The sequence below is a fragment of the Notolabrus celidotus genome, chromosome 16 (genome assembly GCF_009762535.1).
Source record: "Notolabrus celidotus isolate fNotCel1 chromosome 16, fNotCel1.pri, whole genome shotgun sequence".
NCBI classification, from domain to species: domain Eukaryota; kingdom Metazoa; phylum Chordata; class Actinopteri; order Labriformes; family Labridae; genus Notolabrus; species Notolabrus celidotus.
Window position 1 is genome coordinate 4,824,673 of NC_048287.1, and position 23,560 is coordinate 4,848,232.

The 23,560-nt window shown below is 41.2% G+C and overlaps 1 protein-coding gene across 1 annotated transcript; it reads left to right on the forward strand.

The window, feature by feature from the left end:
* The first annotated feature begins 16,186 nt into the window (after nt 1-16,186).
* Nucleotides 16,187-19,388, forward strand: LOC117827849 (stathmin-like). The gene is made up of 5 exons (XM_034704663.1): nt 16,187-16,301; nt 17,845-17,888; nt 17,983-18,149; nt 18,268-18,459; nt 18,562-19,388. The coding sequence occupies exons 2-5, from the start codon at nt 17,873-17,875 to the stop codon at nt 18,622-18,624; spliced, it is 438 nt and encodes a 145-aa protein (XP_034560554.1). The 5' UTR covers nt 16,187-16,301; nt 17,845-17,872; the 3' UTR covers nt 18,625-19,388.
* The last annotated feature ends 4,172 nt before the right edge of the window (nt 19,389-23,560 follow it).

Below are 23,560 nucleotides of genomic sequence, written 5' to 3' on the forward strand. Positions count from 1 at the left end.
GCAGCTGGACCCCTCTCGGTTTGATTACTTTGGTTAACCTGATTCCTCAATAGTGTTACACTGAAAAAGCAAAGTATAAAATGCACATCATCAATAACACAACATAAATTGGTGGGCACCTCCGTTTGGTGTAATGATCTTGAGCGTTTTCATTTCCTCCAGAGAGACATAAATGTTTCATTTACAGTCCTCTCACAACCTCTGTGTTTACATTCATTGTTGTTTGAACTGTAAAACAGGGATAGAGGTAGGATCAATTCAAGGTTTAAAGAGTCACAGAAATATGATTCACTTCATATTATATGCAACACATGAAGGTAAGATATGTTCATTGAAGTCAGTTTCATGATAACTATGTTACGGTTGTTTAGTTAGTTCTTTTTTATATGATGGTGATTAAAGTCCAACAGTCCAAAGATAATTGTCTTATGCTACGATATCTAAATGTTCAAGACGTTGTTTTACGTTAGGCAGGCATATTTTATCATGTGCAATTTGACTTCTGTCCAACGATAGAGGAGGAGGAGCTGGAGGGGGAGGAGCCTATCAGACGGCTGAGACCGCAAAGGAGGATTAGATTTAAGTCACTTCCGTCCTACGATGGAGGGGATCTTCAGGTTCACATTGGAGGAGCCGTGAAGCCAGCTGAGAGTTGAGGTCTGCAGGTGGACTGTCTTGAAATTAGGTGGCAAAACCGTCCCCATCTGCAGAAACAGTAGCCTAGCCTGCGTGCTGTTTCTCTCTGCAGTTTCTCATTAAAGGGGCGGAGCTCAGCAGCATCCATTGTGTCTGCTACAACTACTAGTGATATAAAACTCATACAACCCCACTTAAAAAAACTGAAATATCCCTGTAATGAAACCTAGTTCCTTGCATAAATCTGAGTGCACCCTTTTCATAGACTTTATTTCAGGCCTTACATCAGCTTCAGACAGCAGGATGCCTTTCAATTCATCTTGTATGAACCTGCTGAGCCTAACAAGCAGACATCTGGCTCGTATGAGTGGATGTTGATATGATCATTTTGGGATAACACTAATCGCTCATATTGGGATTATGATTATCTCTCCTAGTGCAAAAACAGAGCTCATGGCAACCTCATCATGTCTGTTTTTGCCTTTTGAGGTGACATGTGAACAAATGTTGAGCAACACTTCACAAAGCCTGTTTCTGTCACTGACTGAATCCGTGTGCAGCATCACATGAGTCATGAAACTAATTTCATCAAGTGGTACAGAAATCAGATTTACAGCCCTGCATTATTATCCAGTCTGCAGTCAGACATCTGTGGATCATGTCTGCAGGTCTTCTTTGTCAATCCCCCTGTGGTTTCCTCTTCCCTGCTCCGCCTCCCTCTCCTCCCTCTCATCCCTTTGTTTTCCTCCCCTCCTCTCTCTGTCCCGGGGCTGACATCACGGTCCCAGTGGAGCCCTGTGATGGTAACAAGCCCTGATTCAGCACCACGTAGTCCCATCTAAGCCCACGCCCTGCCTCACTCCTCAGTCAGCAGTCACACCCTATCTTTACTGCATCACTCTCTTCTTTCTCTCTATCTGTTTCACTTTGAGGAACCAGCCCACTCTCAATATTACCCAGCCCTCTGGCCTGGGGCAGGTTCAGACAGCTCACTTTGCTGAAAACAAGCTCTCCCAAGAGGCGAGCATCTTCTTTTTCACCATGCGCAGTGCCTGGGACGGGTACACTACAGGAACATCAGGGCAACACCGAAATTAAATATTCATGGAAAGCATAAATATGGAAGAGGACTTCAAAGTATTACTTTCTACATTTCACCTTACTTTCAGACTACGGTTCTTCCCATTTTCAAGTATTCATGTCTCACTTGCAGCAAAGACACGTCAACCAAAGGGTAAACTGGAAGTTAGGACGCCTCATGGCTCCACTTAAATGTTTAAAATTGGTTCTTAAAAGCGGCATGGATGCTGTGCACAAAGAGCTCTAAAACTCTTCCCCCTGTTACACCACCACCTCAGACATGAATCCTAAACACTGTCTAGGAATATTTGAATCATTAAAAAATCAGTGCTGTATTAATGTGCTCATGGATCGGGAAATTTGCATTTCACTGGGGTGAAATATTCAATAATGAAATTCAGCAGGCGTAACTTCAAAATGTAGAACAGGATACATGAATAGAAATTACACTTTTCTGAGGATTACAGAGACTTCCTGGAGTGTTGTTGTCGAATGAGGGATTATTGCTCCTGTAGAGAAACCACGGACTGTGTTGGTGTACAAACTAAACAATTGATGTTCAATGTTGAATCAGTCTGGATTTAGAGCTGGCATATTTTTAATCTATGCTAAGTTTAAAATGAGCTATAATGAAACTCTCTTGAAGGGCTGCTGTGGGAGTGTACAGACTCTTGTTGGCTGGAGTGGGCTGACTGAGGAACTGACCCCTTGATTCCCCAGCAATGATGTGTCATGTAACGTCTGCGCCATAGTTTTGCTTCATCTGACAGCCATGTGGGGCGCCAGCGAAGCACAGCTGAAACCGCAAGACCTGAAAATCGACAGAGAAGCAACTGGAAGCATCAAGATCACGCAGTGAAAAAAAACAAAACATTTATATACCACCTTTCAGGAACAGAGGTCAAAGAGTGCTTTACAAAGAAAAACAAACAAATTATAATAAAATAAAAAGATGATCTTAAACTCAGAGGCAGAGAGGCCTAGAACGTACTCTATGTTCTATCATTAACAAAGACCCAACATCAAGACCGGATCAGATCCAGTCCCATCTTACAGACAGGACTCAGTCTGATCTCATCTTAATCCACCATGAGCAGAGCACTTTGCAGCATTTAGCAAGGTACAGTGGCAGTGGTTTTTCTGTCACCTGATACCAAGATGGTTGGAAAAAAATTGCTTTCTCAGAGACTTCTCATATTCTCACCTACATCTCTACATCCCGATTCAAGGAGCTAAAATAAGAATATCAAGTTTCTTTTTGGGCGTATCGCGCTGAAGTGAGCCAGAATGAAGCCTCTGTGTGTCTAATGTTGGACTGAGACCTACAGGTGGTTGAAACAGATGAATGACCGCTTCATTTACATAGTACCAAATCCCAACAAATGTTCTCCTCAGACTCTTTCCAAACAGAGGGTCTAGACCGTACTCTATGTTCTATCATTAACAAAGACCCAACATCAAGACAGGATAAGATCCAGTCCCATCTTACAGACAGGACTCAGTCTGATCTCATCTTAATCCACCATGAGCAGAGCACTTTGCAGCATTTAGAAAGTTACAGTGGCAAGGACAAACTTCCTTTAACAGGCAGAAACCTCCAGCAGGACCAGTCTCATGTTAGACACACATCTGCTGAGACCGGGTATGAGATCCAGAGGAACCTACAAGACAAGGGAGCTCAGGGACTCCGGAAAGGTCTATGGTTAGTAACTTCACTGCTTCTTTGGATGTCGTTCAGTGATTATTGTGTTTCTATTGAGTGTGCTAGGTAACTAAAGTGTTTATTTTTCCTTAGTTTAAAGTGTTTCTCACCTGCAGACAAAACTAACAGTCAAAAGTCTTGTTGTGATCGATGGGAATTCAAGATTGTATACACATGTTGTTTTATTTTGATATTGAGATGTGTCATTGATCTGCTCTGTATACACTCAAAGAACTCATTTGTTGGGTGAATGTAATACAATTATGGAAAGAAGCTATAGTTTTGTTGAACCAACTAATTGTAAATATGTTGAGTGAACATAAAGTATTGACATTACCATTACTTATTTACAATGTTTGGGTCCAACTTAATTTTGAATGGTACAATAACACTAATTAATCATGCTGACTGAACGAAACTAAAGTAAGTTCAACCCATCCATTATCTTGACCGCTTATCCTGTTTGGGGTTGCAGGGAGCTGACTTCAGGCGGAAGGTAGACAACTATTCACGCACACACTCACACCTGCGGGCAATTTAGAGAGCTGAATTAACCTGGTGAGCATGTTTTTTGGACTGTGCAAGGAAGCCGGAGTACCCAGAGAGAACCCACTCATGCACAAGGAGAACATGCAAACTTTACACAGAAAGACACTTGACTCAAATCCGGAACCTTCTAACTCTGAGGCAACAGTGCTACCCACTGCACCACCTGTATGTTCAATCATCAGAAATGATTTGAACTGTGAGACAAACTTTTTATCATGTGAAAATAAACTTTCAAATAGTAATTATTGAGAAAATAAGACATTTTTGACATATCAAGAATGTTTACATTTAGCAGTTTAAACGTGCCGACTTAGTTGGTGTCAAGTTTGGAAAAAGACCACAAAACAGACTGGGTTTGTTGGAATAGAACTCTATTCCCCAGAGAAGGCAAACAATGACAAACAAAAAATATGGATCTTGACTTGGTAGCCTTTAAAATAAGTGCTTGCTGATTAAGACATTTCTCCACCGTAGATGTTACTGCCACCTTCTGCTCTGGAGAGGTACTGCAGATGGGATTCATACCTAAACCCTTTAGGTTGTGTTGACATAAAGCAACTTGTAGTTTGAAGGATTTTGCACGTAATGTTAAAACTACATGATTTAAAAATGTTTAACCACTAAACATGAATTAATATAATAGAAGCTACATGTTGTACTTATGTTGATAAAACAGACACCCATGTGGCTTTTTTTGAGTGTACCTTGGTGGGTACTGGAAGCAGACTCCATAGAGAAATGGATCCGACTCTTTGGCAGAGCAGAGAGACACCTATAGGATGGATCTAAGATGTGCCGCCGTGCTTCCTGTGGAAACACTGACTGGAGTGGACATGGATCGGCTCTAAAGTGCACTCCAGGGATGCAGCACATGCTTGATGTGGAATTAAGTGTTCGCACAAACATGCATTGATAGCATTTAACCTTTCTATTGTCTGCCTTCACTAATCAATCATCTTTAAGGGCTAACATTAAATTATAAATAGGAAACTTTAAAAAGCATCACAGCTGAGCGACAGCAGATTAATCAACTTGACAATTTACGTACCAACAAAAAGGAAATGCATGAACATGAATCCCACTTTTGACACATAAGGGGAAAGAACCAATCAAGGTTCAGGATCTTGGGGTGGCTTATCAGATATTCAAGGGGGCCATGCCACCCCTGGTCACCCTGCCTGACACGCCTCTGAATGTAGACTGAAACTTTTACTCAACAATTGGAGTCGATTAAAGAATAAACAATCAATAGTGGTTTGCAAGATCTTATTCAGAGTCTTCAATATCTACTTTTAAAAAACTGCTGATGAGGCAGAGCCAGCCAAAGCCATTATCCTCCACGCTGCCGTCATGCATTATTTATCCTCTCATTTAAAGCTCATATCACCCGCTGCTGGTTCCTTTGTCCCTGGCTGACGTTTACTCTTATGTTGCTGCACAAACCACTGCTCAGGGACATGAGCTGTTCTCTGCGGGACTGTGCAATCCAAAAGGTTTGTCACCCTCTGCTCTTTCCCTGTCCGCTGGTAGAGCCGGCATGACTCCCGTCTGTCAGTCCTCATTAAGGAGAAACATCCAAACTGGACCGTGGTGTGCATGCTGAGCTGACAGGAGAGAGGGAGGTAGCAGGTGAGGTGGAGGTGTGGGTGAGGCTGGAGGAGTGATAAAGAGACTGAGGGACTATAGGCTGGGACAGCTTTATACTGTAGTCACTGTAGGGTGGTTCTTGACTAGAGTTAGTACTTACACTATAGAGAAAAAGGTCTCACCTGCTCACCTGTTTATTAATGACAACTTGTTTTAAAGGGGACTTTCTGCATTTTTAAACCTGGGCTTTTTTTGTATATTTTGGGGTCTTTATGAGCAAAAGATCCAAAGATTTAGAACCTGTTAAAGTAGATCGCTTTAGTTTTTGACTTTGGGAAGGGGCTGCAATGTGGACCGGCTCTTACGGTCAAATTCCACCAGATCTGTCTCTGATCCGTCATGGCATGGCAGGTCAGAGCGTAACGGATCAGATACGCAAGACTTCTATTTTTGCCGGATGCCAGAAACAATGCATCAATCTCAACAGAGCAGATGGAGCAGGACAGGAAGTCAGGCACCAAAACAAAATTAAAACATCCGGTTAATTTTCAGAATAAAACCCTCTGTGTTATCACCAGATCGTTTTTAAATTAACTTTTACAACAAAATGTCATTTAGAGCGGAGCCAGGCCTGGAGTCAACAGGTCAGAGGTTTTCAGAGGACCAGAAAGACAACATGGATGAGGAGAGGAGGAGGAGAATCCTTGATTCGGTGATTGCCGCGGGGAAACCTCGGTCACATGACTCCAGTTGTCCGGCGGTCCTGCTTCGGGCTGCGTTCTGAAAACGCAACCTGGGGTGTTCACGGATAGAGTGCCATCTCCCTCTATCCCTCTCTTCAACACAGTCTCAGCAGGTGTGTGTCTAACATGAGTCTGGTCCTGCTGGAGGTTTCTGCCTGTTAGAGGAAGTTTGTCCTTGCCACTGTAACTTGCTAAATGCTGCAAAGTGCTCTGCTCATGGTGGATTAAGATGAGATCAGACTGAGTCCTGTCTGTAAGACGGGACTGGATCTGATCCTGTCTTGATGTTGGGTCTTTGTTAATAATAGAACATAGAGTATGGTCTAGACCTGCTCTGTTTGGAAAGATTCTGAGGAGAACATTTGTTGGGATTTGGTGCTATAGAAATGAAGCGGTCATTCATCTGTTTCAACCACCTGTAGGTCTCAGTCCAACATGAGACACACAGAGGCTTCATTCTGGCTCACTTCAGCCTTATACGCCCAAAAAGAAACCAAACCAACCAACCATTATCTTGACCGCTTTTCCCGTTAGGAGTCACAGAGGCTGGAGCCTATCCCAACTGACTTCAGGTGGAAGGCAGGGTACACCCTGGACAGGTCGTCAACCTATCACAGGGCCCAAAAAGAAACTTGATATTCTTATTTTAGCTCCTTGAATCAGGATGTAGAGATGTAGGTGAGAATATGAGAAGTCTCTGAGAAAGCATTTTTTTTCCAACCATCTTGGTATCAGGTGACAGAAAAACCAAAGTGGATCATTTAGCAGCTAATGAGTCAGACATTTTTCCTGGTATGGCACAGAGGCAGGTGGCACAGAGAAAAAATGGGAGGCTCAACAAATCGTGATGTTTGCAGATCTGGGCTCCCCAAAGGGGGAACTCAGGTTTTGAAGTTGGCTAAGGCAGGTGGAGTGGAGTTTAGGGTTAGTGAACAGTTAATTATCAAAAGCATCAGTAGCAGCAGGTTCATTCATAACGGCACAGGAAACACAGACACATGCTCATATAGGTAGGGTCATTTTCTGCAGACCAGCTAAATGAAGACACATTAAATCACCTTGAGGGACAGTGGGGGTCGCAAGTCTTTGGCACCGGATTTTTGGGGGTCGTGGGCTGAAAAGTTTGAGAACCCCTGATCTAGATTTTTGTCCTCTAACAACCAAAATCAAATCTGATCTCCTAATCTTTGAGTCCAAGCTCTGAGTTTTAAGATATCCCCTTGAGGTTTTCTTGAGATATCACATTCACGAAAAAAGACTCAGAAACAGACTGACTAAACTTGAATCATAAGACCTCCAATATTCAAACAGGATGCCTCTAATATTTAATTGTCCTAATAACCAACTGATGGTTATGTGGAGGAGAACAATATTACAGAAAGGTCAAAACGTTTCCCAGTATTAGATTTTGAGGATCACTGCTGTCCTCTTCTAGAAAAGACAACATGTTTTGACAACACAACATATTTCTGTTGTACACTCTGCACATGAGAATGCGTCACCACACAGACACACTCGTTTAGGCACACACACATGCAGAACAAATGTGGGGTGGGGGCAGGGATGCTGAAACCACTTCTAGACAGCCCGCAGCCTCCCAGAGAGCTGAGCAGCTGAGTTGGTGATTATGTAACGCACAGTTACATAAAACTTATCACTACACTTGAACGTGACTGCCCTATGGATTTAGCGTCATGCTAACTGAGGACAGGCTGGATCCTCTTGGGTGCAACATTTTCAATAAAAAGGGGGCTTGTGTGTTCCTTGTGAATCAGAGTTTGATACCCTGTCCATTTACAGCAGCACATGTTTTTCTCAATCGATGCTCCTGATATTGAAACCTTAATATGATCTGTTTAATTACACTGCCATGGCTATACCTGCACATGCAACATCCTCCTCCCTGAATGCCCCAGGGACCAAAATTATTACTGCCAGACTTCCTATCTGGAAAATAACAGCACTAAACAAGAAATAATCAAGGACTACCGCTCTGCCCCAATCCCTGATCAGCTCACTATTGGACCCACTTGCCTCTGTGTTCGTGATGAGGGGAAAGCTGGGAGGTGGCCCGCGTCGTGTTTGTGTGGACTGAAAATGGGTCAGCTGCAGCCACAGCACACAGCAGCATGGCTGAATGCTTCTGAAAGGAGGGTCCCGCTCCTCGACTGTGTAAGGAGGAATGCTTCCTGTGAATCAGCTGCTGATATGTGAGCGACACAGCCGCAGCCCTGTTGGCAGTGCAAAGATTAATAATACCCCCCTGTGTTTCCCATCATGCAACCACTTGTCCTTTCTTTCATCACAAAGCTTTGGAACCTATTAACCCTGTGCACAGATTATTGGACAACTTCCTCTGCATAATTTAAAAAGGAATAAGGACTCAGCACAACAAGAATAGTTGAAGCAGAACTTCTTGAGAGCATGGAATCAATGAACTCCCAGATTCTTCCCCCACATGGTGAGATTAGTCTGTGAATCTTTCTACCATGCTGGTTTGTTAAAGTGTTTGACTTTGTTGAAACAACTCATTTAAAATGCACACATTTCCTAAATCAAAGATATGACCTGAAAACTTTTTAATTTAATTTTGGCCTCAAGGCTGAATGAATGATGAGAAAATATGCCGCACACACACAAACAAAATCTGAAACCTCGATCCCCTAGACACAGATGATACTCTCCCAAGATCCTAATCCTCCTCGCCCACACACACATCTGCAGATCTTGGCTGGTGTTGTTACTCGACTGATCGGACAGACAGCCCGACTGTGCCCCCCTCCCGTCGCCCTCCCCCTCACTGTGCATCTCCCTCTCGTCCGCCCGTCTTTGTCCTGTGAAGCCCCACAGATCCAGTGAGTAAGGGAGACTGATGCTGGCAGGCCGAGTACACCATCTGCTCCTTTTAACTAAGACAGAGGAGCTCAACCAACGGAAACCGGACACACAGCAACACACTGCAGGCTCACAGTCGTTGATGAAAACACCTTTTCATATGTCCACGCTATCACATGCTAGGGTAAATACTAAATACTAAAATGATAATACTAATAATAATGCACAACAGAGAAATTATTCCAAGTGGCAATTTATTGGATTAACAAAATTAGGTCATTGCAGACTGCAGTTCCTCAAAAGGCTGTTTGGCACTGACTCCAAACAATCAATCAATCAATCTTTATTTATAAAGCTCCAAATCCCAACAAATGTTATCCTTAATTTACCTACTCGAAATATTCTTGGATCTGTTTTACTTTTGGCAGCTGTTGTAGATTAACTCTTAGTCTTTAGACAGAAATGTATATTAGGTTTGTCACATTTGAGTCTTTTTGGCTTTTTATAGTCTAAATCTCTCTGTTCTATTATTAACAAAGACCCAACATCAAGCCAGGATAAGATCCAGTCCCATCTTACAGACAGGACTCAGTCTGATCTCATCTTAATCCACCATGAGCAGAGCACTTTGCAGCATTTAGAGAGTTACAGTGGCAAGGACAAACTTCCTTTAACAGGCAGAAACCTCCAGCAGGACCAGACTCATGTTAGACACACATCTGCTGAGACCGTGTTGGAGAGAGGGAGAGAGGGAGATGAAGAGAGAGAGAGAGATGATAGAGGTGAGATGGATAGTAGTAGTTGTAGCAGCTGGAGTCTGGCACGTCCACAGCAGCAGAGATCCAGAGGAACCTACGAGACAAGGGAGCTCAGGGACTCCTAAAAGGTCTATGGTTAGTAACTTTAATGGGACAGGAAGAGTTAAAGTAAGAGACAGGCAGAGAGAGGAGAGAGAGAGAGGGGATTCCAGAGTGTCAGTTCCCTCTGCAGTCTAAGCTTATAGCAGCATAACTAAGAGCTGGTCCAAGCCTGATCCAGCTCTAACTCGAAGCTTTATCAAAAAGGAAAGTTTGAAGCCTACTCTTAAAAGTAGAGAGGGTGTCTGCCTCCCAGACCCTGACGATTCCAAGAGAGGTCCCTGATAATTGAAGGTTCTACCTCCCATACTACTTTTAGAGACTGTAGGTATGATGAGCAGGCCTGCTAGTTGGGAGCATAGTGTTCTAGAGGTGTAATAGGGCACTATGAGCTCTTTAAGATACAAAGGTGTCTGACCATTAAGAGCTTTGTAGGTCAGAAGAAGGATTTTAAATTCTAGTCTTGATTTTATTTTTTAGCCAGGGCATGAGAAGAGGTGATCTGGCTGGTAGAGACCCAGGACTGACGTCACACTCCCCCCCACCAACCAAATCACATGAATTTAAAACGTCAAAGACCCCTCACGTCAGTCCAGTCCACAGCAGATCAGATTCTTGTGTTGATCAGAAGCGAACACTCATGGTTATGCAAAGTTCAATTTCTCCTGTGTCAGTGTTTTTTATGTTTTCTCTTGCTGTTCCTCCTCAAATCTCCTCATGGGGCCCTGAGGCAGAGGAGGCAGGGGTATGTGTGCACACCAAGCGGCAACCTCCGGTCCAAAAATATGAGTCCAATGCCAAAGTGCTAAAAACTGCAGTTCCTTGAGTGAACACAGCAGAGACTTCAGACAGTTGGGACTAAGAGTTAAATGAACATCTTTTTGGTGAACAGTTGGGTCCGGTGTTGGTATTTTGGTTCATGTGGATTTGGTCTGAGGTTAAAGCACTTACAGTTTGTGTCCCTGTGGACAAAGCAATTCATCTTGTCTCTTTGCTTGTTCTCGCCCTGTAAGAAGTACTTCCTGACAAAACATCTCATCCTGCTTTCTTTTAGCAGTCGAATGTATCACTCATCATGAATCTTGTAAGAAGTCTCTGTGGCGTCCTGCAAGTCACTTCACCTGACACCAACAGCAGTTACTTTCATAGAGAAATAATCCTGGAGAAATAATCAATGTTAAGTCACTTGAGCCAGTGTGCATTACACTGACTGAGTCATCACACATGCTCTTGCATCTGTGTATAAGTGCACTCTCACACGGTTGACCGCTGCACAGGTCCTGTGGTTCTAACTGCATTAACAGCTTCCTCTATGCTCAAAGGCACCTTGCATCTTATCGGTGCGAGCGTGTTTTACTTTCCATTTTCCCTCCCTGACCCTGGAGATTTACACCCGCGACCTTTGGGAGGATGAAGAATCACCTCTGAGTGAGCTGATGTGAGTAATTATGTCTCCTCTCGGACTGTGAGACCGTGCATAGCCCTGTTATCTTCTCTGCTACTGTACAGTAAAGTGTGAGAGTGAATCAGGGCATCTGCAACAATCTGATCAGTCCATGCAGAGCTCCGCTCGCTGACCTGACGAGGGAGAGGATGTTAGCGCAGCGCAACTTCTCTCTTTGCACTGCAACATCCCGCTGAAAGTCCCTTCTTCAGAAATATAAATCAGTAGCCTTTATCCCGAGATGAAATGACATCCACACAGCAACAATAAAAATAGATCTACCTGTAGGCCCTGTGGTCACAAATATCTTCAGCACAGCAACGTTGTGAGGGAACAAACTCTGATCTGCTCCTCCTGTCATTAGAATAACGTGAGGCTAAAAATAGTCTGAATCAAATAGTCTGAGTTAGGTCGGTTGAAGCTGAATTCAGTCCAAGCATTGGCATTTACATAACGCCTTGCAGTTTAAGTGAAGAGCTGCATGAATGTGCGGAGCAGAAGATGTCTTAAAATCTGCAGTTTAACGCTAAATTGGATCTTCACATAAATAAATTACAAGCAGCGCTGGAGCACATGAGGTACTTTAACGTAGGAGAAACATGGACGGAGACCATCTCTGATAGTTAATCAGATTAAAAGAGACAGTACATTTAATCTAACCTTGTTTTCATTCTGTGTATGACCACATACTTATCAGATTATGGACATTTTAAGGGAAGAGATGGGAGCAAGAAAATAAAGACATAACTAAAGCACTTCTTCTCTGAAGCGTTTGGGTTTCAGCTGTTCCTGTGAGCTGTCATCTGGCTTTTTATAAGACATTTATATTTAGACTCTCCTGGAAAAAAAAAAAGTGGCAGGAATTTTAAGATGTCTATTCCTGTTTAGGCATTGTCACTTGAATTTACTTACTAAATATTTAATACGTTGCAGACATTTTTAAGGATAATAAGAAAGGAGCAGTTTCATGAAATACATTTCATTTTCTTTGGATTAAGAGCAAGGCTGCTTAAAGGTGTTGTTACTAAACATCACAAATAAATTAGAGATTAGTCTTTCTTCAGCAGCCTGATTTGTGTGATTCAAGTTACAGCATACAGATCTGATGGTCTGTTGTGTGTGCAGGAAGTAAGAGGTCAATGAAAACATCCACCACTCTTCCACAGGTTTGAGAAATTAGTCAAATCAGCTGATTTGAGCTCAGTTTTTAATATTTGTACACATTTATTTTCACTAAGATGTTTGTGGATTCTACAATAACACAGAGTGTTTTATTCTGAAAATTAACTGAATGTTTTCATTTTGTTTTGTTGCCTGACTTCCTGTCCCCCGCCATCTGCTCTGGTGAGATTGATGCGTCATGATTCGGCATCCGGCAAAAATAGAAGTCTTGTGTATCTGATCCTGAGGGCTCTGACCTGCCGAATCACAGACAGAGTTGGAACACAATGGAGTGGATCCAGTGGAAGTTAACACATTGACTAGAATAGAAACCTATCAGATCCGGTGCCATGACGGATCAGAGACAGACCGGACACAGATCTGGTCTTAAGATCCAGTCCCATCCTACAGACAGGACTCAGTCTGATTTCACCTTAATCCACCATGAGCAGAGCACTTTGCAGCATTTAGCAAGTTACAGTGGCAAGGACAAACTTCCTTTAACAGGCAGAAACCTCCAGCAGGACCAGACTCATGTTAGACACACATCTGCTGAGACCGAATCATGAAGCATACAAAATGCCACTAAAGGCAGGACTGAATCACTGTAGCAGCAACATGAGGAGTCAGGACATGCTGGTTGATATTTTGCTCCATCCCAAATTGACATTTCACCTGCTTCTCCAAATATGCAAATCCTGCATGTTGTTTAGTCCGAAGCCCTTGATATTTAATTGTTGTGACCTTTTCACTACACTGCAGTCAGGATGAAATGTCCATGGCATACAGGACTGTACAACTTCTCCACCTCTAACACTGTTCTGGCCTGCTTCAGCACACTCTCTCTCCAAATGCAGCAGTACAGTCCTTAAATCATGCACCAATTGTTACTGCTAATTCAGCTGTGTTAACTCAAACATTACAGGCTGCATGTGCAGCAGAACATGTATCAGCAGAAAGTCAACTGTAGGCTGCAGCAGACTGCTCCAAATTGATTTCTGTTAGACTGTTTGCTCTCAGGCCTTCTGCTGTCTGCAGCTCTCAGTCAAACATTGTGTCGGGAGCGGAGGCTTAAACAGTGAGCCAAAAGCAGCGTGTCCTCTTTTGTTTTGATTACAAGTTAAAGAAAGTAATTTGTTTCATTTAATGTGAGTTAAGACTGATATTATCCATCCATCCATTCATCCATGATCCTGGTCCTGGTGGCAAAAGACTTGGCAAGTTGCCCCAAACGTCCCTCTCCTCAGCAGTGCTATCCAGCTCATCCTGGGCGTTCCCATGCCAGACGGGATATATAATCCCTTGAATGCATTCTGGGCCTACACTGGATCTCCTTCCAGCTGCAGCTCATGACCATAAGTGAAGGTAGGTATGTAGATCAACCAGCCAATCAAAAGCATTCAGGCTCAGCTTTCTCTTTACCACAACTGTCCGGCAGAATGTCCTCATTACAGCTGACACTGGTGGCAAGTGTCAGAAGCGTAGTCTGGTTATTGATATTTGGCCTTTTCTACCTCAAAGGGGTCAAAGGTCAGGGTCAGGGCTGGTGGTGTGTTGATATGGGGGCTTGAAGCTGCACAGTCTATCTCAAGAGAAGTGTTGCTGTCTATTCACTGCCTACATCTTAAATCTTATTCATTATTTCCGGGGAAAAAGATCTCAAATACTACAGAACATAGCTGTGTTTCCACTGCAGGGACTTTCCCCATGGACGAAGAAACTTTGGAGTCACTATTTGTGTTTCAAACACTTGTTACAGGGTACCAAATTAAACTTTGGATGTTATTTTATGCACCAAAAAGTCCCCCACTGAGGGTTAGTACTTTCCAAAAGTAAGGGAACTTCAGATTGTGGGATTTGTGCAGACCTGCTGGTTGCAACATTTTTATTTTATTTTCTGTGAAAAGCTTTGTATTTTTCAAAATTTTGCACTGCATCTATAGCCTAACTAATTTAAAAATTAAAAAGGTGAGGACACAAGCTTTATGTCAACTGTGTGACTGACACCTGACTTGCTGACATCTACCAAATGACATGCACCCACGGGTTGTGACCACATATGAAATATGGATTGTTTTTCATTTTTTTTCAAACCAGACATTGCCATTGGAAAGTGTAGGGCCTGCTGAAATCACAATAAAAAATGCTCTTGTATAGTTGGAAATGCATTCACAGTTTTTGTCCAAGTCAAAAGCCTATCAGCAAAACCGACACCCAGTTTTTGTCCTGGTCAAAAGCCTATAGCAAAACCGACACCCGTTTGAGTCCCCTCAATCCCAAACCCCAAGGGTTAGATTAAGTTCTCCATACTCAGTGCTTAAGTGCATTTTAAATAAAGTACTTTTACTTAAGTAGATTCACAGACTTAGAGCATAGCTTCCACTTCAGTAGAATTTCATCAAAGTAACTGTATTTTTCTGTGAGTATAGTATTTTAGTACTCTTTCCAACCCTGGTGGAAACTTAAAGGTACAGTGTTAGCAGAACAGACTTGGTAGAAATAGAATATAGTGTAGTATTTGTAAGTATGTTTAATTAAATCAGTGTATAATCACCTGTATATATTTTGTTTTTGTTAACTAGAATGTGTACATGAAGAGTGGGTCCACTCCCACAGAGGCTGCCATCTTTTATGAACATTTATGTATTATTTTTTATTGGCATTCACAGAATTATACAATAATGGTGCTAAGTGGTTACAAGTGGCATAAACAATGCACATATGATAAGATACAAATAATGATGATAATGATAATAATAATAATAATAATAATAATAATAATAATAATAATAATAATAATAATAATAAAAAACACTACCAGTCAAAAGTCTGGAAACACCTTCTCATTGTTTGTATTTATTGTAATGATTGTAAACACTGTAGATTAATACTGAAGACATCCAAACTATGAAAGAACATATATGGAATTATTGAATGAATAAAAAAATGTTAAACAAAGCAGAATATGTTTTATATTTTAGATTCTGTAAAGTAGCCCCCTTTTTCCTTCATGACAGCTTTGCACACTCTTGGTATTCTCTCAGTCTGCTTCATGAAGTGGTCTCCTGGACTGGTTTCTAATTAACATGAGCCTTGTCAAGAGTTCATTTGTAGAATGACTTGCCTTCTTAATGTGTTTGAGACCATCAGTTGTGTTGTTCAGAGGTAGGGTTAGTACACAATGGATAGCTCTATTTGACGACTGTTGTAATCCAGATTATGGTAAAACCAGATTATTTCATAGTTTTGATGTCTTCAGTATTAATCTACAGTGTTGAAAATAATTAAAATAAATAAATAACATTGAATGAGAAGGTGTGTCCAAACTTTTGACTGGTAGTGTATATCCATACAAATACAAACATACATACACATCCAAATTTCGAAACTTAAACAAAAGAGAAAACAGCAAACCAAACAAAAACACCATGATTTAAACCAAACTTTAAAAATGAAGAAATAAGACTATTTTCATTTTTTTACCCGGGGTACGGTTGACCTCATTGTTAAAACGTTCCCTTGCCAAAAAAAAAACAAAACTACAACTCCCAGATACAGCGGGAACCAGGAGTTAACCAATGAAAGGCAAGAGTTTGAATGACGGCACTCGCGTTGGTCTATTTATGTGTGCGCTCGGTACGGCCGCGCACAGAGGGCTCGGGACAGATCGTGTGAGAGCGGAGCACAGCATCCACAGCTCGTTGAAGGTGGGTGTGACATACAGCATCTTTTTGAAGACGATTAAAGTCTTTATTGTTAATTAAATTTTTCTGAAAGAAATGATATAGCAAATTTAAGAATGATTTTAAAGATTAAAGTGAGGCAGAGTTTGATATTGTAATTGAATCATTATTTTTTTTTGATGTAATTGCCACTTTGTTTTAGTGTGTTGGTTTGTGTTTGTGTGGCACATGAGCTTCCAGACGGCTGTTCGTGCTCTTTGTGGTGCTCGGTGAGTCTATTGTATGGAGGGAGACGCTGGCACAGTTGGCACCCACAGAGACAGACAGGCGAGGGGGTCTTTCATGTCTGTAAAAGTCTCTGTGGAGGAGATTTTCACCCCTTTTTTTTTTTTTTTTTTTTTTTTGAAAACCCCACTGCGCGAGAAAGCGTCTTATTCAACATTTTGGGTGGTTGCGTTACCATAAGCTCGTCTTTGTTTGCAGCTGCCCGACACGTTGCTGTCAAAAGCGCCTTTGTTTGATGCTGCTGGAGCTAACGACGTAAGAAAGCTGACTGAAAACCGAATCTTAATGAGGTTGTATTGTCCAGCGAGGACATTGTGAAGGCAGAGTCAGTACCCTTGTTCAGAAAATTCCAGACGCGGGTGTATATTTTTGCAGCACAAGGTGTGGGCATTCACTAAAACCTTTTTTTAAATTTGGTGCAAAAAATCTTCTGCATCATGTGGAAAGCAAACCAATGAGAAATGATACTGCATTTGAAAGTTTGCATCCTTTTATTAAATATTTTGGGAGGGGTCGTCTGATTTCAGCGACTCACACAAACCACTTGATCAAATCATGACAGCTGATGTAATCACACCATCCATTCTCATTACACATGCAACATTTTAAAAGTTGCATTCAAATGAAGCACACGGATCTTAATATCCGAGCTCTCCTTGCGTGATTAAGTCTGGTGTTTTGTACTCTTGTGTCCCCCCTTCCCTCCTCCTCTTCTCCCTCCTGCGGCTCAAACACATGCTGCAAGGAACAGGTGCTCCCTGATGATCAATCTCCCCCGGATATGCTTCATTTCTGACTGATCTCATCTGAAACGCTGTTTTTTAGTTGGTATTAAGCAGACAGAGAGGCAGACTTTTCCCCTGCACCTGGCACCACCAGCCGTACCCACCCTGATCTCAGCCTTTTGTCTCTACAAAATGTGATCCACATTAAACAGGGTGGATGGTGGCCCATTGAAAAGCCCTCCCCTCCTTCTTTTTGTGAGCTGGAGCCGATCAGGTGCTCTGATTGCTTTGAATGTCACTACATCCATAAGTTAGCAGACAAACAATGGAGTGTCTTTTATGCCAGAGCCGTTTTGTTTGGATTGATGGGCGGTGGTTGCATGCAGTACTGAAAGTGGCCACAAGGGGATGGAAGTGTGCCTTGTTTTCAGCCCAGCCTGTTGGAAATGGGAGAAAACATCCGCTAGAGGTCTCACATTTCAGAGCCATCTGCTGAAATGACCAGACAATGAATCATAATCACAGTAATCTGACCTTGTGTGTCTCTTTTCCTTCAGGTAAACTGACCTGAAGCGCAGTCGTACAATGGCAACCCCTGAAGGTGAACTATTAAATCATCTCAAAAAGTCTAAATGTAATGCTTTTATATATGTTCATTGGGTCTTAATGAATCCTCCTGTTTGCTGTGTGTTCAGATATCAAGGTTAAGGAGCTTGACAAGAGGGCCTCAGGCCAAGCCTTCGAGGTCATCCTTGCTTCTCCTGCTCCTGATGCCAACTTCCCCCTGTCTCCCCCCAAATCAAAGGAGATGTCTCTGGAGGAAATTCAGAAGAAGCTGGATGCTGCAGAGGAGAGGCGCAAGGTACCAATGTCTTCAGTACAACAGATGTTTGAGTTTTGGAAACTTTTAAATCTTGCAATATATAATGTGAGATGAAAATGTGACGGCTGACTCCTTTTCTTTTACCGTCGCATTTCAGAACCATGAAGCCGAGGTTCTGAAGCACCTAGCTGAGAAGCGTGAGCATGAAAAGGAGGTGCTACAGAAAGCCATGGAGGAGAACAACAACTTCAGCAAGATGGCAGAGGAGAAACTCAATCAGAAGATGGAGGCCAACAAAGAAAACCGCACGGCATTGATGGCAGCCATGAACGAGAAGTTCAAGGAGAAGGTTTGTGCTGATATTAAATCACAGAGCTTGTTTTTTTTTTTTAAATTGTTATCCACCAGGAAACTGAAATTTAACCCTTTTAATTTTTCCTTTTCTTAATAGGACAAGAAGTTGGAAGAGGTACGAAAGAACAAGGAGACCAAAGAGGGCACTTCGGAAGACTAAAAGTCACCATCGGGGGATTGTACAGGGTTTTTTACGTATCCAAAGATTGATTTATTTTTTGTTTGGCCAGTATTTTTGTTGTGTTCACACTACCCACCTTTTTGAAATAAATCCAAGTTCCACTTTGTGAATTTTTCAATTCTCCTCCTGCTATAAGTGTACTTGCGCTGGTTTTACATGTGGATCGTTTCCCCCACCTGTTGAGTCTAACCCATTTGATATGTAGCTTGTCAGTGCAGCTTCTGCCCTTTTTGAAATTAGCGGTGTGAACTTATCCTTTTTGAGGAAGCATGTTTCTATGCATAGCTCTTTTACCCCTGCCTATTTCATAGTGAGTTTTGAAACTTGTTCCTGTGAGCCACACCTGTTCTCGGCACTTACTGTATATTTAAAAAAACAAACAAAAAAAAAAGTAGCACAAGATTTGATCAAGGCGTCGGCTGTTATCCATGCAGGTGTTTAGTGCGGCTTTGCTACCCAGGTTCTGCTAGTTTTTGCTCATGCACATGTTTTCGTGCCGCTGCTGATTCCTGGCTTTTGTAAAAATATGGAGTTGTCTTCAAAGCACATGACTTCTTGCTGTTATAGCTGTGAATTTAAACATGTCAGGACATGTGAATGGTTGCCATCTTGAACATCAGAAAACGGGGGTCTACACATGGAATGCAAAAGAGCAATACACTTTGGCATCTCAATAGATACAGTGGCTAGTTGACTTGAACTGTTGTACTAAAACAAATAAAAAAATTGTGCAAACACTCTCACTTGCTGCTGATGTGATTCTTTAATGCACCTTTTGTTTTGGAAGTTTGTGCTGCATATGAATCTGTGTTTTATATTTATCTGACTTTAGTAACAACACTCAAACAGAAGGTATTTTTAAGTTTACACTGCACAGTCACATAAATTACCTCCTCTTTTTTGAATAAGAGGCCAATGCATGAGTGCCTCAGTCCTAAAATATTGTACTAAAGTGTAAATTACTTCATTTTGATATTGAGCCATGCCTCATGCAGCTTGTAGCTTATTATGTAAGCATCCTCAGGTGTTTGGTGCCCCCTGCTGGAAAACAAGGTGAATTGGTTGTCATGTTTCTTACCTGCTAAGACTATTTAAATATATATGCGCTTAATAACAGATATAGAATGACTATCTGATGATACTGATACTGCTTTTGTGAACAATGAAATCCACTTTCTAAAAGAGGGGAGACCTTCAGTGACCGTGACACACAGAGCATATGATCAATGATTAATTCAGTGTACCAAATTAAAAGCTGTAGTCTCTGTCTCCCTCTGCTGGGGCTTTAAAGTCCTGGGCTTTGAGGGCATCTGAAAACCTGATGTTAAGATAAGAGAAGATATTACTTTATTGATCCCCCGGGGGGGAAATTCAGTTGTTACAGCAACCCAGACATAAGTACAATCAAGAAAGAAGTTTCAATAAGTACAAAATAAGTACAAAATAAGTACAAAATAAAAATAAAACAAAAATAAAACAAAATAACATAAAATAAAAATAAAAAATAAAATAAAAATAAAATAAAAATAAAAATAAGTAAAATAAAATAGATAAATAGAGCTAGAGTACAATTTAGATATATACAATGTTACAAATGGAATTTAAATTAAATAGCAGTAATTACAGGCAGTATTAAAAAAATGTTTCAGTAGTGACAGGTTGACATGGTGTGATTATGGTTGGTAATGACAAATTAAGCAATAAATAGAAAGAATATTTGTATGTAATATGACCATGGGTTGTAGTTAGAATAGTAATGTAATTTAACAAAATATAATATAGCAAGATAATTATATAATACAGTATAACCAAGAAACCAAAAACTTAATCGAGTTTTATTTATATAGCACCTTTCATATGAATCAAATGCAACCTAAAGTGCTTTGCAGCGATTGAAAACAAGAAAGAAACTGAAATAAAATAATGGCAAGACATGTTAAAAAAGCAAACATGGATTTGAAAATGGAGACTAATGCACACCAACAATAAAATATGTAGAATTAAAATAAGTCAAAGCATCAAATTAACATTAATAATATAAATAGTAAAAATAAATACATTTAAAATGGTAAGGATAAGAGTTGAAAATACAATTATAGCTAAAAATATCAATAAAACTGAGTAGATAAATAATACCATGGAGATGCTTTATCAATGTTTGTTAAATGGTGTGATGATAACTTCCTTGACCTTAATGTCCAAAAAAATAAAAAAGGATACATACTGTAGAAGGACTGTCCAGAGGTCTTCACCTGAAACTAGCATCATTCATGGTGGAGATGTACAAATTGTTGACTCTTTCAAAGTATCTCAGAACTGTGTTTGACTCTGAACTTCAGTTTGTCAGTCGTAAGTCAACAAAGGATTCAGTTTTTGCAGAAGCTGAACTCTGTTAGTGTTTCGGAGGGCATCCTATCTGGTTTTTATCATTCTTTTATTGAAAGTCTTTTAAAATGTTCCTTCATTTGCTGGTTTATGGATTGTCTGTAAAGGACAGGAACAGTCTGAATCAGACAGTGAAAGTCTGCTCCAGGATTATTGGAGTCCAGCTGAGGGACTTGAGCTCCCTCTGGAGGAAACATGTGGTCCAGAAAGTCAGAGGACTTATAGTGTGGTGGAAAACTACTGAATAAACTGTTGTTCTTTGTGTTTCTCTGTGTTTGTGTAAGACTGATAGGAACTGTTGCAGGTGCAATTTCTCCAAAGATTGCAGATGGGGGGTTTGATGGAAACTGGTGCTGGTGAGGAGTTTCTCCAAGGCCGCAAACGGGAGGTTTCCTGTACTCCCATCCTACCTTTCTCACGTACAGCTTGCTTACGTATCCTGTTATGCTCTCTTGTGTGTCCTGTTTTTTACTTAGCCAATGATCTCTGTTAGACTAGAGGATTCTACCTTTTTTGGAAGAGCTGCCTGTCATATGCCACTCATGTTTTCACTGGTTCATATAACCTACTCTGTTTTCATGCACTTTCAGGGAAGAAGCCTGACTTCGACTGAGAGAAGTTCACTCATTGTCACTGTTTTCTCCCTGTTTGCAATGAGTGTTGATAATAAAGACTCAACAAAAGACAACCAATTGTTTCTCCCTAAGTTAATTTCATCCATCCCACTGACATCATAACCTGAACAAGAAATTGCCATTACAATAGATCAGCCTGGCCACATTCTCCCCTCTGACTTTTCTCTTATGCCCTCTGGGTGGCGCTATCATGCACCCCCGAGGAAAACAAACAGATACTCAAACTCATTTATCCCTTCAGCTATCAGCCTGCTAAATACTGAGAGGTAAACTGGAACTGATTTGTGGCTTATGCTAAATTTGGAGTCTCAGGTGTGTCTTACTTCTTAACGCCTCTTTGACGTTGTATTTATTGTATTTAATGTATTTAGCTAATCCTGCTGATCTGTTGGCACTGATATGTGAATGTGGTTTTCCATATGTTGCTGTGAATGTTTTGCATTTGTTTGTTTTTGTTCCCGAATTATTTAGATTGTTTCAATGAGGCAGGGTAAACTGAATTGTCCTTCGGGGATTAATACAGTTGTCTGAGCTGAACTGTACTGAAAAAACAAATAGTTAAAATTAATAAATAATAATAAAAAAAAATAAAGTCAATATAAAAGTAAAAAGTAGAGTAGTAAAATAGTTAAACCCTACATAAAAGCCAAACTGAATGAATATGTTTAAAAGTCTCAAATGCTGCTACAAATAACAAGATTTAAAGACACAGAGGAACTTAAAGCCCTGAGGTGTGCAGGAGTAAATTAGCAACATCTAATTGAAATAGAAACTGATTCCTGATTACATTACGATAAATGATGCACCCAGACTCTGAACTTTATCAAAGCAACATATTTAACAGGAAAACACCAATTCAAGACATTCAAATTTCAAAGTTCATCCTGGATGTCTTCAATTGACCACCAGACACCTCTTTGGATGCTCTTAAAGGTGACATATCATGCAAAATTGACTTTTTAATGGTTCTCTACCTGAAATATGTGTCCCTGGCATGTCTACAAACCCCCCGAGAATGAAAAAAATCCATTCTGCCCCTGTTCTGATTTCTCCACCTTTCTGTAAATGTGTGTGAAACGAGCCGTTTCAGACTTCAGTGTTTTTGTTACGTAACAACAATATCCGGTCTGTCACAGAGTCAGAGCTCAGCGCTTGTTCAGCCCATAGACTGTATAAAATAATACTGAATCCCCCCTCCGTTTTTCAATACCTGCACACATGTGTGCTAACAAGGAGCTTAGGAGGGAGGCATGCTAGTTGTAGGCTGTCTTAATAAACACAAAGGTCAGTTTTACTCCCCACGTCTGCAGATTTGAAGATCTAGTGGATGATTTTTATTTATCATGGATAAGTGCTAGCGCTAGTTAGCATAGCTACATAGCTACATGTCGTAGCTGTAGCTGTGTACCAAGACACACGTCGACATACTGACAAATAAAACAACAAGAAACACAGAATCTGTGACCAATCCTTCAGAAAAGGTCCCGCTGCCTTTCTGGTAGAGGTCGGTTTTACTCCCCACGTCTGCAGATTTGAAGATCTAGTGGATGATTTTTATTTGTCATGGATAAGTGCTAGCGCTAATTAGCATAGCCACATAGCTACATGTTCATAGCTGTAGCTGTAGCTGTGTACCAAGACACACGTCGACATACTGATAAATAAAACAACAAGAAACACTAAATCTGTGACCAATCCTTCAGAAAGGTCCTGCTACAGGCGCCTCTCCGTCAGGATCAGATTCTGGATCAGATTCAGAGGGTTGAAGTAACGTGATCTCTGAGCAGCCGTGTTTATTCAGCCAACATGTAAACATTAGATCAACGTGCTGGACAGCCGAGGCACATCCACTTCCTGAGGGGGCGTGGTCAGAGAGAAAACAGAGTGTTCTGAGC